The 15,662-nt window shown below is 40.6% G+C and overlaps 1 protein-coding gene across 1 annotated transcript in view; it reads left to right on the top strand.

Annotated features, from left to right (window-relative positions):
• Nucleotides 1-14,729, top strand: part of LOC126176491 (sialin-like) — a 104,109-nt gene extending 89,380 nt beyond the window's left edge. The window contains exon 10 of the mRNA XM_049923646.1: nucleotides 13,783-14,729. Within this exon, the coding sequence (XP_049779603.1) occupies nucleotides 13,783-13,904 (122 nt within the window). The 3' untranslated portion in view covers nucleotides 13,905-14,729. The remainder of the gene's footprint in view (nucleotides 1-13,782) is intronic.
• The last annotated feature ends 933 nt before the right edge of the window (nucleotides 14,730-15,662 follow it).

The raw sequence follows: 15,662 nt of genomic DNA, 5'->3' as shown, positions 1-15,662 counted from the left end.
CGGGAAGCTGAAAGAAATAATTTTAATGTACCTTTACCTGCTCGCTCAGTTGCGGGAAAACTGCTTTCATTCAATTATAGTCAGTGGCTCCAGCGGTCGTGGGGCAGCACTGCGTCACGGAAAATTCTAAATTCGCTGAAAACGGCTAAAAATGTGGTATGACATACTGGGCAAGCTAGTTACAAATTATTAAACGCATTTTTAACCATTTCTATATTCAAAATCAACATAAAATTCAAACTACACACCTTTTTTATACATCAGTATCCAGTGCCGTCTTTCTCGATAAAAGAACAAAAGAAAGATAACTAAACGTTCGAGAGAGCGTCACAGGTTCTTACAACATTCACGGCTACAGGAAGATAGACAGAGTAATGCCTAAACCTCCACTGTTTACAAGCAATTTAATATGCTAGTATATGTCTTTGTTATATTTTTGATTATCATTGTCTGCTTCGGTTTCCACACTCGTCGAACACAGACGTTATTTGTAAAGTGGTCATACATAATATTCCACAAACTTAAAAATGAAAAATAATCATGTCCTCTTTTACAGTATCCACATAATCGATAACTGTTCATACAGAAATGAAATGTAATAACACATATAAATGTTTTTTTTTTCCACACATATTACACTGATTTTACAAATGTCAGGAGACGTCACAATCAGGCAAATGGAAGTGAGACAGACGGAAGAAATTAAGGAAATTATTATTTCAAAAGTAATCACCATAACTGGTAATGCATTTATCCAACTGCAACACAGGACGGTCAGTGCCTTCGTGGAAAAATGTTTGCAGTTGCCCACGGAATGCACTTACCACACTGTGAGACAAGACAGACAATGCCTTCATGGAAAAATGTTTGTGGTTGCCTACAGAATCATGTATGTACGCCGGCGTGCACCTCTTCATCCGAAGTACATCGACGGCCACGAATGTCTTTCTTCAGGGATCTAAAAGTGTGCCGAAGGTATATAGCCAACGTTGTTTCGACTACGCTGCAGAAGTCCTCCATATAGTCCGGATCTCACCTCACGCTAATCCATATTTTTGGATACCTGAAGAAAGCCATTGGTCTATTTGCTTCGGACAAAGAGGTGCACGCCAGTGTACAATCATTGTTCCGCAGACTACCGCAAACGTTTTTTCATGAGGGCATTGACCGTATTGTCTCATAGTGGTATGAGTGCATCAACAGGTATGGCGTCACTTTAAAAATAGTAAACAGTTTACTTACATATTTTTCCATTTGTCTCGTATTCATTTAACTTTCCCTTATGCTATAAGCTTCTTTCCTTTCATCATTTTGGGGGGTTGCGGTGAAAAAAATTTTCGTAAGGATTTGGAATTATGTGTAAAGCTTGTTGGAAGTCGCTAAGCGCTTTCAGTGTCAAATACTGGGTGAATAAAATCCAGGTATTTGCGCGCCATCAGTTACACTGCCTCAAAGAACACAGTTTCAACTATAATGCTTGTCTTACTGCTTTAAACTTTTAACTCAAGATTATACCTCTTAGTTAGTGGATTATAACAGCATTTTAAATTTGGTCAATAATTACGAGAAATATTGAAAACAAATATTTTGTTGACATTGCAAACCGTTACATAGTCAACCAGCTACTGATATCGGGCTCCTGGTTAGTACTTAGCAATACAGGTAAGAACGAATAGAATTAATATTAGGTTGGTACATAAGTTCGTAGTGTTTTTTTGTTTTGCATGTTGGTATTCCAGTTGCTAAGGGTTATTTATCGATTGTCGTCTTTTATTTGTTGTTAGATGTTGCTGTTTTAGTTTATGTATTGCATTTTGTCATTGGGAGATAGTGAGTGCAGCTGTGGACGCTACAAAATGGAGTGCCAAGAGGAGAAATCGGAACGTTTCCGACATATTGTTCTGTTTGAGGTCAGTAGAGCAGTGACAGCAATGTAGGTAGCCAGAAACATTTCCGCCGTTTGTGGGAATAATGACATTGGACAGAACACAGGACAGAACACAGTGTGCTCCCTGCCGCCGTTGGATAAGCAGCTGCAGCAGCAAGTCGTATACTCTGAGCTCACTTATTTGTTACATAGTTTAATTCTTAATTTCTTTGCGTGTTTTTGGTACTTGCATTGTTTAATTCATAAATTTCGGGCGTATTATAGTATTTGAGAGTTGTAGCATTGCGTTTTAGTACCTGAATAGTGGAAATTCGCGTAGTCGTCTGTCATCTGTTTTAGTTTTGAACGGCCAGTGTCGGTTGGTCCCAGTCAGTGTGCTCCCTGCCGCCGTTGGATAAGCAGCTGCAGCAGCAAGTCGTATACTCCTAGCTCACTCATTTGTTACATAGTTTAATTCTTAATTTCTTTGCGTGTTTTTGGTACTTGCATTGTTTAATTCATAAATTTCGGGCGTGTTATAGTAATTGAGAGTTGTAGCATCGAGTTTTAGTACTCGAATAGTGTTAAATCGCGTAGTCTCCTTCCGCCGCCGAGCAGTGTGTCAGCAGTGCACAAGTGGCAGCATTACTGCATTTACTAGGCAATCTTGTATTTTAATAACCGTTTCAATTTTGTGTCGTTTTCTTTGCGCTCTCTGTAGATTAGTTCAGACGTTCTTTGCACAACAGTTTTTAGCATGGATAGGGACTGCAACTGCTGTGTTCGGATGCAGGCTGAGTTGGCATCCCTTCGCTCCCAGCTTCAGGCAGTGTTGGCTTCGGTCACACAGCTTGAGGCTGTTGCCAATGGGCATCACTGTGGGGGACCGGATGGGGGTTTGTCGGGGACGGCCAGCTCGTCCCACGCATCCCCCGATCGGACTACGACTGTGGTTGCCCGGGATACTGCCCGCATTGAGGCTGATCCCTCACCTGTGGTAGAGTGGGAGGTCGTCTCAAGGTGTGGCAGGGGGCGAAAGACATTTCGGAGGGCTGAACGGAAGGCCTCTCCAGTTTGTCTGACGAACCGGTTTCAGGCTCTGTCTCAGGCTGATACTGATCTTCGGCCTGACATGGCTGCTTGTCCTGTTCCAGAGGTTGCCCCTCAGTCTGCAAGATCCGGGCAGTCACAGAGGGTGGGCTTACTGGTAGTTGGGAGCTCCAACGTCAGGCGGGTAATGGGGCCCCTTAGGGATATGGCAGCAAGGGAGGGGAGGAAAACCAAAGTGCACTCCGTGTGCATACCGGGGGGAGTCATTCCAGATGTGGAAAGGGTCCTTCCGGATGCCATGAAGGGTACAGGGTGCACCCATCTGCAGGTGGTCGCTCATGTCGGCACCAATGATGTGTGTCGCTATGGATCGGAGGAAATCCTCTCTGGCTTCCGGCGGCTATCTGATTTGGTGAAGACTGCCAGTCTCGCTAGCGGGATGAAAGCAGAGCTCACCATCTGCAGCATCGTCGACAGGACTGACTGCGGACCTTTGGTACAGAGCCGAGTGGAGGGTCTGAATCAGAGGCTGAGACGGTTCTGCGACCATGTGGGCTGCAGATTCCTCGACTTGCGCCATAGGGTGGTGGGGTTTCGGGTTCCGCTGGATAGGTCAGGAGTCCACTACACGCAACAAGCGGCTACACGGGTAGCAGGGGTTGTGTGGCGTGGGCTGGGCGGTTTTTTAGGTTAGATGGCCTCGGGCAAGTGCAGAAATGGCAACAGCCTCAACGGGTGCGGGGCAAAGTCAGGACATGCGGGGACCAAGCAGCAATCGGTATTGTAATTGTAAACTGTCGAAGCTGCGTTGGTAAAGTACCGGAACTTCAAGCGCTGATAGAAAGCACCGAAGCTGAAATCGTTATAGGTACAGAAAGCTGGCTGAAGCCAGAGATAAATTCTGCCGAAATTTTTACAAAGGCACAGACGGTGTTTAGAAAGGATAGATTGCATGCAACCGGTGGTGGAGTGTTCGTCGCTGTTAGTAGTAGTTTATCCTGTAGTGAAGTAGAAGTGGATAGTTCCTGTGAATTATTATGGGTGGAGGTTACACTCAACAACCGAGCTAGGTTAATAATTGGCTCCTTTTACCGACCCCCTGACTCAGCAGCATTAGTGGCAGAACAACTGAGAGAAAATTTGGAATACATTTCACATAAATTTTCTCAGCATGTTATGGTCTTAGGTGGAGATTTCAATTTACCAGATATAGACTGGGACACTCAGATGTTTAGGACGGCTGGTAGGGACAGAGCATCGAGTGACATTATACTGAGTGCACTATCCGAAAATTACCTCGAGCAATTAAACAGAGAACCGACTCGTGGAGATAACATCTTGGACCTACTGATAACAAACAGACCCGAACTTTTCGACTCTGTAAGTGCAGAACAGGGAATCAGTGATCATAAGGCCGTTGCAGCATCCCTGAATATGGAAGTTAATAGGAATATAAAAAAAGGGAGGAAGGTTTATCTGTTTAGCAAGAGTAATAGAAGGCAGATTTCAGACTACCTAACAGATCAAAAGGAAAATTTCTGTTCCGACACTGACAATGTTGAGTGTTTATGGAAAAAGTTCAAGGCAATCGTAAAATGCGTTTTAGAGAGGTACGTGCCGAGTAAAACTGTGAGGGACGGGAAAAATCCACCGTGGTACAACAACAAAGTTAGGAAACTACTGCGAAAGCAAAGAGAGCTTCACTCCAAGTTTAAACGCAGCCAAAACCTCTCAGACAAACAGAAGCTAAACGATGTCAAAGTTAGCGTAAGGAGGGCTATGCGTGAAGCGTTCAGTGAATTCGAAAGTAAAATACTAGGTACCGACTTGACAGAAAATCCTAGGAAGTTCTGGTCTTACGTTAAATCAGTAAGTGGCTCGAAACATCATGTCCAGACACTCCGGGATGATGATGGCATTGAAACAGAGGATGACAAGCGTAAAGCTGAAATACTAAACACCTTTTTCCAAAGCTGTTTCACAGAGGAAGACCGCACTGCAGTTCCTTCTCTAAGTCCGCCGCTCGTGGTCTCGCGGTAGCGTTCTCGCTTCCCGAGCACGGGGTCCCGGGTTCGATTCCCGGCGGGGTCAGGGATTTTCACCTGCCTCGAGATGACTGGGTGTTTGTGTTGTCCTCATCATTTCATCATCATCCAGGCAAGTGGCAAATTTGGACTGAGCAAAGATTGGGTAATTGTACGGGCGCTGATAACCGCGCAGTTGAGCGCCCCACAAACCAAACATCATCATCATCATCATCCTTCTCTAAATCCTCGCACCAACGAAAAAATGGCTGACATCGAAATAAGTGTCCAAGGAATAGAAAAGCAACTGGAATCACTCAACAGAGGAAAGTCCACTGGACCTGACGGGATACCAATTCGATTCTACACAGAGTACGCAAAAGAACTTGCCTCCCTTCTAACAGCCGTGTACCGCAAGTCTCTAGAGGAACAGAAGGTTCCAAATGTTTGGAAAAGAGCACAGGTAGTCCCAGTCTTCAAGAAGGGTCGTCGAGCAGATGCGCAAAACTATAGACCTATATCTCTGACGTCGATCTGTTGTAGAATTTTAGAACATGTTTTTTGCTCGAGTATCATGTCGTTTTTGGAAACTCAGAATCTATATGTAGGAATCAACATGGATTCCGGAAACAGCGATCGTGTGAAACCCAACTCGCTTTATTTGTTCATGAGACCCAGAAAATATTAGATACGGGCTCCCAGGTAGATGCTATTTTTCTTGACTTCCGGAAGGCGTTCGATACAGTTCCGCACTGTCGCCTGATAAACAAAGTAAGAGCCTACGGAATATCAGACCAGTTGTGTGGCTGGATTGAAGAGTTTTTAGCAAACAGAACACAGCATGTTGTTATCAACGGAGAGACGTCTACAGACGTTAAAGTAACCTCTGGCGTGCCACAGGGGAGTGTTATGGGACCATTGCTTTTCACAATATATATAAATGACCTAGTAGATAGTGTCGGAAGTTCCATGCGGCTTTTCGCGGATGATGCTGTAGTATACAGAGAAGTTGCAGCATTAGAAAATTGTAGCGAAATGCAGGAAGATCTGCAGCGGATAGGCACTTGGTGCAGGGAGTGGCAACTGACCCTTAATATAGACAAATGTAATGTATTGCGAATACATAGAAAGAAGGATCCTTTATTGTATGATTATATGATAGCGGAACAAACACTGGTAGCAGTTACTTCTGTAAAATATCTGGGAGTATGCGTGCGGAACGATTTGAAGTGGAATGATCATATAAAATTAATTGTTGGTAAGGCGGGTACTAGGTTGAGATTCATTGGGAGAGTCCTTAGAAAATGTAGTCCATCAACAAAGGAGGTGGCTTACAAAACACTCGTTCGACCTATACTTGAGTATTGCTCATCAGTGTGGGATCCGTACCAGATCGGGTTGACGGAGGAGATAGAGAAGATCCAAAGAAGAGCGGCGCGTTTCGTCACAGGGTTATTTGGTAACCGTGATAGCGTTACGGAGATGTTTAACAAACTCAAGTGGCAGACTCTGCAAGAGAGGCGCTCTGCATCGCGGTGTAGCTTGCTCGCCAGGTTTCGAGAGGGTGTGTTTCTGGATGAGGTATCGAATATATTGCTTCCCCCTACTTATACCTCCCGAGGAGATCACGAATGTAAAATTAGAGAGATTAGAGCGCGCACAGAGGCTTTCAGACAGTCGTTCTTCCCGCGAACCATACGCGACTGGAACAGGAAAGGGAGATAATGACAGTGGCACGTAAAGTGCCCTCCGCCACACACCGTTGGGTGGCTTGCGGAGTATAAATGTAGATGTAGATGTAGATGTAGATGTAGAACACAACAAGAAAATGGTTTTTTCGCTTTAAGGAAGATCTTTTTCATATTAGTGACTTTCCACGTTCAGGAAGATATTTGCGGTTTCATGAAAATCGTTAAAACGCATTTATGCACTATGATCCACGTCACCTTACTCGAGAGCAGGCAAATATAATCAAGAATGATCATTCGGCCATAGGGCAACATTTGCAAGCAAGGGGGCAGATTCAAAAATCGGGTGTGTGAATACCGCATTCTCTGAGCCAAAATCACAAAAATCGGCTGGTCACCACATGTAAATCTCTGCTTGTTCGTCATCAATTGGCTCGTGAATAACACAGATAATTCGTATACTGTATCGTTGCTGGTGACGAGAAATGATGTCTTTATGCTGACATAAGGAAAAGAAAGGAACGGTTAAGCCTAAACCAATCAGAAACTCCCCGTACAAAGAGCTGCTCTCATCCATAAAAGATAATGTGATGCGTCTGGTGGAACAGCGACAGTCTGGTGTACTACAAATTGCTTTCCCAAGGTGTAACCATCACTGCTGACATTTATTGCCAACAACTGAGACGTCTTGCAGACGTAGTCCAAGAACAGCGACCGGGAAGACTGCGTTAAATGATGCTACTAGCCGGCCGCGGTGATCTAGCGGTTCTGGCGCTGCAGTCCGGAGCCGCGGGACCGCTACGGTCGCAGGTTCGAATCCTGCCTCGGGCATGGGTGTGTGTGATGTCCTTAGGTTAGTTAGGTTTAAGTAGTTCTAAGTTCTAGGGGACTTATGACCTAAGATGTTGAGTCCCATAGTGCTCAGAGCCATTTGAACCATTTTTTTTTTATGCTACTCCACGATAACGCCCGTTAGCATTCTGCTACACAGACAAAAAACACTATACAGAGGTTGGATTGGGAAGTCATCCTGCATCCACCTTATTCATCTGGTTTTGTGCCCCCAGATTTTCATCTTTTCCGCTCTCTATCGAACAACCTTCAAGGAATTTCCTTTCCGGATGAAAATGCGCTCCGAACATGGCTCGACGAGTTCTTCGCCTCAAAACAAGTCTTTTACTGTCGCGGAATCGAAAAGTTACCCTAGCTTAGCAGACTGTTGCAAATAGTGAACGAGAATATATTATTGATAATTAAAGTCTTCTTTTAGGTATCTGTTGTGTTCATGGATAGACGCTACGAACTTAAGCAGCATCCCCTTACTAGCGATACTACTCCTATTGCTAGTAATACCAACAGTGACAGTAGAAGATCGTATTTACGTGTGTACGAAAATGATAGTTTTTAATATAGTGAGAGCTGAAGGAAAAAATTGTCAGATAGACCACACCGGCTAGGAACTTCTGGAAATGAAGAAGTTCTGGTGACAAAGAAGAATACAAAGTTGTAATGAGATAATGCAGTGATTTTCAAACATTTTGGCTCCACCGCTCCCTTAATTTAAACATAAACACCCACAGTTCCTTTCGCATATAACACTCCACTGGAATTCTGGGGTAAATAAACCGAAGTTCCGAAAAAAGTGAATAAAATTATTTATTGCTTTATGAACAGCTGACACATCAATTTCAACCAATTTTTAATGTTAGTACATCTTATTCATTCAATAAAATCACTGGAAAAGATAACCTTCATTCCTGATCATCAATTCTTCAAATCTCGGTAGAAAGTTGTAAATTTCGAATTCCATCTTTTTGTCTACATTCGTTTATGATCTGTCTTTCGTGTTGGTGATTGCCAATACTGAAAAGCCTACCTCTCGTAAGTAGGATATTGGAAAAGTTACCAAAATGCGGTGGGCCATGTTACCTACCTGCGGATATTCTTGCGTTACCAAGTTCTAAAACTGAAGCAGTGATGGGGAAACGAACTTCGATTTCATAGTAAATAACTAATTCACTATTCTTATAAAACCACATGACACCCCTTCTGCAAGACTGTGACGTCCCTGTGATCCGCGATGCATAGTTTCGAAACCCCTGAAGTAAGGGATACAATAAAGGAATGGCAATGATTATTGTTGTTTTGCTACACGGGGTAGCCGCGCGGTCTAGGCGCCTTGCCACGGTTCGCGCGGCTTCCCCTGTCGGAGGTTCGAGTACTCTCTCGGGCAGGGGTGTGTGTGTTGTCCTTAGCGTAAGTTAGTTTCAGGTAGATGAAGTAGCGTGTAAGCCTAGGGGCCGATGACCTCAGCAGTTTGGTGCCATGTATTTATTTATTCATTCGTATGACTATGGCCCCCATCGGGCAGACCGTTCGCTGGGTGCCGCTCTTTCAATTTGACGCCACTTCGGCGACCCGCAGTCGATGAGGATGAGAGGATGATGATGAGAGCACAACACCCAGTACCTGGGCGGAGGAAATTTCCCGACCCAGCCGGGAATCGAATCCATGCCCAGAGGATTGACAATTCGTCACGCTGACCATTCAGCTACCGCGGGCGGAATTTTGTCCCATAGGAACTTACCACAAATTTCCAAACATTGTTGTTTTAGTAGATAAGTCATTAGCTGTCATTTGAAACTGGTGTAGTGAGGGATATCATTCCAGTGACAGGTTTCTGCTACTGAAAAGAACGTAGAGAAGGGGACGGAGGGCTGAAGGTTGGACAGAAAGGATTTTAGTCTGATGGGAACGTTTCTGCATTGGTTTTCTGACTTAAAAGATCGGAGAAAGATATGAGGGAGAATACATGTTTATAATACGATAAAAAGAAAGAGAGTTTGTGGAAATTTCATATAAGGTAAAAGAGTAAATACACAAATCCTCTGCAGTGAACTTTTTTCGTTTTCAGTTCAACCATGTGGGACATACATTTCAAACCTTTGGAACGTTTTCTGTATTTACATTTTTCTCACAAGAATGAGACTCTCTTTGAAAGAACAAACTGTTTTTGCCATAAACGACACTAATGTTTAGGGCTTCCTAAATTGGCTGGGGAAATAACAGGAAAGTTAAAGGGAGGAGGCACTGTCATGAGTGGTAAAATACCAATGGTTATAGGGTTAAGAAAAGACCCTTTTTTAGGGTAGGGAGGACTGAAAGAAAGCAAATTTTAAGAGAGCTTAGAACTGAGAGAAACCTTAAGTTTGAGAAAGAAATCAAAAAACATATTTCCAGCTTATTACATCAGCATAAACAGCTATTGGTTAAGAATTTTCAACAGTCAGCAGATATTATAACTCTACCAAATTTTAACTCAGTCAATGTGAAAGGTCAGCTATCTTTATTGCATCAAAATATTCGAGGACTGAGAAATAAAATTAATGAATTAACTATTGGCATAGATAAATTAGAGTCTTCAAACCCAGCTGACATAATCTGCCTCTCTGAACATCATGTGAACACTGGTATAGAACTTTTAAGTGTTACAGGGTTTAGGTTAGCATCTCACTTTTGTAGATCAGAAATGGAGAAAGGAGGAGTTGCCACATTCATTAGGAACTGTCATACGTTTAAGAACATAGACATTCATAAATTTTGCCTAGAACAGCATGTGGAAGCATGTGCAACAGAATTAGAATTTCACAAATAATCCTTCATAATATTAAGTGTATATCGAGCACCTGCAGGTAACTTTAATCTGTTTGTAAACCACCTTGAAGCTGTACTGGCCCATTTAACAACCAAAAACAAATAAATAGTGGTTGCTGGTGATTTCAATGTAGATTTCCTCAAAGACTCTCCCAATAAGAACTTATTTGAGTTAGTAACACTATCATTCAACTTAATTCCCACTGTAAAGTTCCCCACTAGGGTAGCCACTTGCTCACAAACAGCCATTGATAATATCTTTATAGAAAAGTCTAATGAACAAAATTATATTACAAAACCAATAGTCAATGGCCTCTCAGACCGTGACATGCAGTTCCTTCTGTTAAATGTTAATACTGAACAGGATGTAAAATCTGTTATATCTGAGCTCAAGAGGGTAATCAATAAGCCAAAAATTGATTACTTTAGGACACTTCTCAGAGACATTCACTGGACTGATGTTTACAGTGCTCATGGCATGAATGAAATATATAACACTTTTCGTAATAAAGTGCTTACCTTATTCGAACACTGTTTTCCTCCAAAACGTACCAAGGTTAGAGCAAAGTCTACAAAAAAGCCATGGATTACTCGAGGAATAGGGGTATCTTGTAAAACAAAAAGAAAACTGTATCTGTCAATCCGAAACAGTTCTGAAATTGATGCTATAGCACATTACAAGAAATACTGCAAAATATTAAATACCATAATATGGATGTCACAGCAAATATATTACAAGGAAAAGATAGTCATATCAGATAACAAAATAAAGACAATATGGGATATAGTGAAGGAGGAGACCGGTAGAACCAGACATGAAGAGGAACAAATAGCATTAAGAGTAAATGATACATTGGTGACAGATGTATATAGTGTTGCAGAACTTTTTAATAAACATTTTATAACTGTTACCTAAAAGATGGTGTTGTCAGGTTTGGTAGATGCTGCTATGGAATACCTCAGCCCAGAAATTTCAAGCAACTTCCATAATATGAATTTGACCCTCACTAACGCAACAGAAATAATGTCCATCATAAAATCTTTAAAATCAAAAACATCTAGTGGGTATGATGAAATATCAACAAAGTTAATTAAAGAATGTGATTCTGAGCTAAATAACACTTTAAGCTATCTGTGTAACCAGTCATTTATCAGTGGAATATTTCCTGAATGGCTGAAATATGCTGAAGTTAAGTCACTGTTTAAGAAGGGAGATAAAGAAATAGCATCAAATTCCTGTCCAATTTCACTTATGCCAGCATTCTCAAAAATTTTCGAAAAAGTAATGTACAGTCGGCTTTGTAACCATCTTATTTCAAATAACATACTGTCAAAGTCACAGTTTGGATTTCTAAAAGGTTCTGATATTGAGAAAGCTATCTACACTCACAGTGAAAATGTGCTTAATTCATTAGACAAAAAATTGCAGGCAACAGGTATATTTTGTGATCTGTCAAAGGCATTTGACTGTGTAAATCACAATATACTTTTAAGTAAATTAGAGTATTATAGCGTAACAGGAAATGCTGCAAAATGGTTCAAATCTTATATCTCTGGCAGGAAACAAAGGGTGTTATTGGGAAAGAGACATGTATCAAGCTATCAGGCATCATCCAACTGGGAACTAATTACATGTGGGGTCCCACAAGGTTCCATTTTGGGGCCCTTACTTTTTCTTGTGTATATCAACGACCTTTCATCAGTAACATTACCAGATACCAAGTTCGTTTTATTTGCCAATGATACAAACATTGCAATAAATAGCAAATCAAGCATAGTCTTAGAAAGATCAGCTAATAAAATATTTGTGGACATTAATCACTGGTTCCTAGCCAATTCTTTGTTACTAAACTTTGAAAAAACACACTACATGCAATTCAGAACTTGTAAGGTGTGTCCCACAAGTATATGTCTAACATACGATGACAAGAATTTAGAAGAAGTGGACAGTGTTAAATTCTTGGGCTTACAGCTTGATAATAAATTCAACTGGGAGGAGCACAACACAGAACTGCTGAAGTGTCTTAACAAATCTCTGTTTGCAATGCGAATTTGGTCAGACATAGGGGATATAAAAATGAAAAAGCTGTCATACTATGCTTACTTTCATTCCATAATGTCATATGGGATTATTTTTTGGGGTAATTCATCAAGCCAAGCTAAGGTTTTCCGGGCACAAAAACGTGCAGTAAGAGTTATATGTAGTGTGAACTCAAGAACATCCTGCAGAAGCCTGTTTAGGGAACTAGGGATACTAACTACTGCTTCCCAATATCTTTATTCCTTATTGAAATTTGTCATTAAAAATATATCACTTTCTCAAACCAACAGCTCAATTCATGGAATCAATACTAGAAATAGGAATAATCTTCACAAGGATTTAAAGTCAATTAGTCTTGTACAAAAAGGTGTGTATTATTCAGGAACACACATTTTCAATAACTTGCCAGCAGCCATAAAAAGCTTAACAACCAATGAAATTCACTTTAAGAGAAGCCTAAAGGATTTATTGGTGGCCAACTCCTTCTACTCCATTGATGAATTTCTCAGTAAAACCAACTTATATAAGTACAATATAACTTCTATGCAATTTCAGTGCAGCAATGTGTTGATTGTAAATGTGTGTGTGTGTGTGTGTGTGTGTGTGTGTGTGTGTGTGTGTGTAAGTACGATCTAACTTCTGCACCATTTCAGTGCAGTAATGTGTTCATTGTAAATAAGTATTATATGTTTATTACCTTATAAATAAATAAAAAACTTTTTTATTTTAAATTCAGTGCATTAGTATTTGTAAAATGACTTTCATATGGTGTTCATTAAAAATGACGATCATTCCACTAGGGACCTGGGGAATGGTACATTAGCTTATTTGTTTTAGTTGTAAATATTTGTCATGTATTGTTGTTTTTCTGACATGTTCCACATCCTGGATGACCTCCTCACCATGGATCAATTGGAATGAAAGTACATCTAATCTAATCTAATCTCTAATCTACAATGCCATTGCTCCACTACTAAACTAAAATAAAGAATATTCAGAAGTGATCTTACTTGCCACTTGGCACTGTCATTTGATATCTACAAGTAAGATGGAGTTTGTTCAAAACATCAAAATTAGGTTAATATTTCTTATCATAATGACAAAAATGTCGAAGATCAAATGAAAAGCGCAAATATGTCCTAGAAATGCTTGTGATGGAAAATACTACATCACACCAAAAACATTATACGAACTATGTAGAAGCACAAGTCTCAACGAATTTCAACAGACGAGTACACCAGAAGGACATATCAATAATTCCCATTTTTCCTCTATCCATATGTTATCTAATATTTTGCCCGGAGCAGTTGTCATGATATCAACACAATATTATCGAACTCGATAACAGCAGTAAATTGTATTTCAAATGAATACATTGCCAAAATTAGCAATAAACGTGTAGTGAAACTTGATACAGAGTTTCATAATGTTTTAATCATTTGTCTATCTTTGTTTCAGAAAGAGCACGCAAAGCGAATACCAGTGAGGGAATCGAGAACACCGCATTTGATGAAGGAGTGATGCAAGCGGTTGACGAAGAAGTAACACAGAGAGGTCATCGGAGAACTGTTGTACCGTAGAGGCCATTCCTTGGGCACTGAATCTCTAAGAGAGACACATACACACATATAAGGCACTTATATTCTATTTTCGTAAGTTAAGCAGATCGTCAATGTCACCAACCGTTTGACATCCCCTGCAAAGGCTTTCTCCAAGTAGGTCTGTTTTCAGTATCCACACCTACAGCTCCTCCGCAGATCAAATTGTGCTCGAAGGTACCACTTCAGTTCCAGCTCTCTCCTACACCAACTGTGGATGGAGAGCGGGAAGAGCGACTATGATAAGACATCGCATGAATTCGAATTTCTACGAGTGACGGTCATTTCTCGGGGAAGTAATACACTTATGTTGGAATTTTAGCAGTGAACCTCCAGAAAGCACAATGCCCCTCTTGTAGTGTCTGCAAATGAAGTCCCAAGAGCACGCTTGTTACGCTATTGCTCTACGTAAACAAACCTGTGGTGCAACAGAATTCTCATCTTCTTTGAATATTCTCCGTCTTTTTTGTTAATTCTAAATGTCAAGAGACCGACTGACGAGTTTTCTGTAAGTTACCTCTGTCTTGGGAAAATTACTTTCTGTAAGGATTCTTCCAATAAATCGGTCTGGTATGTGCTTCCCCTACAACTACTTTTATCTCGTCGTTCTTTAGATCGCCTCCCTCAGTTATTCCAAGATTTTTAAAGTTGGGCGAGTGTTTCTAGTGATTTGTCGCTAACAGTGTAATCGGACAACACCACAGGTCAACGAAAAGTATTTTTTATTACTTTTTGTCAGGTAATAGTTTAACGTCACTATTTTCGGGCACTGAATCTGTGTCTGACTTTTTTTGTGTCATGTAAATGTGTGTGACACTGTGAGTTGTAATGAACAATAAAATTAGCAAAATAATTTGAAAAAAGTTAAAGTTTTCACTGTGAACAAAGGCTTTTGTTGAAGTATAAACATTAAAATTCTTCTTCAATATTTACATGTTATGTGCCCGCTACCTTACATTACCTTTCCATCTTCACGACTAATATTGCTCTTTTACTCAAATTAATTGCCAATTACATTTGTTGTTGAAGTGACGAACAGCCGACTCTCGCCGTGTTGGTAGTCCAGCAGTCCTGATACCGTCTTTCTATCACTTTGATATCTTTATAAAAGCGTCCACCTTGTTTGTCATTGACAAATTTTCGAGGAAAAAGAAAGGTGACTATTCAAAAAGCGAATCTTGAAGTGCACCAAAAAGCCTGTGTTCTTGAACTTTTCCAGCATGATAGCTACAGCACAAATATGTAATGGATCCTTTTATTACTTAAAAATTTAGCAACAGTCTCCTTGAAACACAGCCAAACGTCCCTCTAACGCAATCAGTTTTGATACAATGTTGAAACTGGACATTCTTTTTCGAATCTCAGGTCGAACCAAAACTTTCACAGAAATAACTGAAATATTCTCCATTTTTGGCTAATGCTTTCAACAGGAGCTTCATTAGGCTCAACGTAATCTCTAGTGATGGTAACGAAACATTTTTTTAAGCCACGAAGCTCTTGTACAAAATATGGTGCAAGAAACTGTGGAGTGGCAAGTGATTGTGTGTTGTGTGGGCGTAAATCCTGAATAATTTTTGAATATACTTATTTACTCATTTCAATAACTCCAATTGCATACACAAGATGACACAAGTAATATATTCAGCATTAAGTTTACCAAAAATAAAACTTTAATGTTTAACACAATAGAACATATAATAAACTGATGTGCCACTTTGAATTCACCAACTTTACAATAAA

Source organism: Schistocerca cancellata, chromosome 3 (assembly GCF_023864275.1).
Source record: "Schistocerca cancellata isolate TAMUIC-IGC-003103 chromosome 3, iqSchCanc2.1, whole genome shotgun sequence".
In the NCBI taxonomy this organism is placed as follows: domain Eukaryota; kingdom Metazoa; phylum Arthropoda; class Insecta; order Orthoptera; family Acrididae; genus Schistocerca; species Schistocerca cancellata.
The sequence above is the reverse complement of the archived record's forward strand: the minus strand, read 5'-3'. Positions and strand labels throughout refer to the sequence as shown.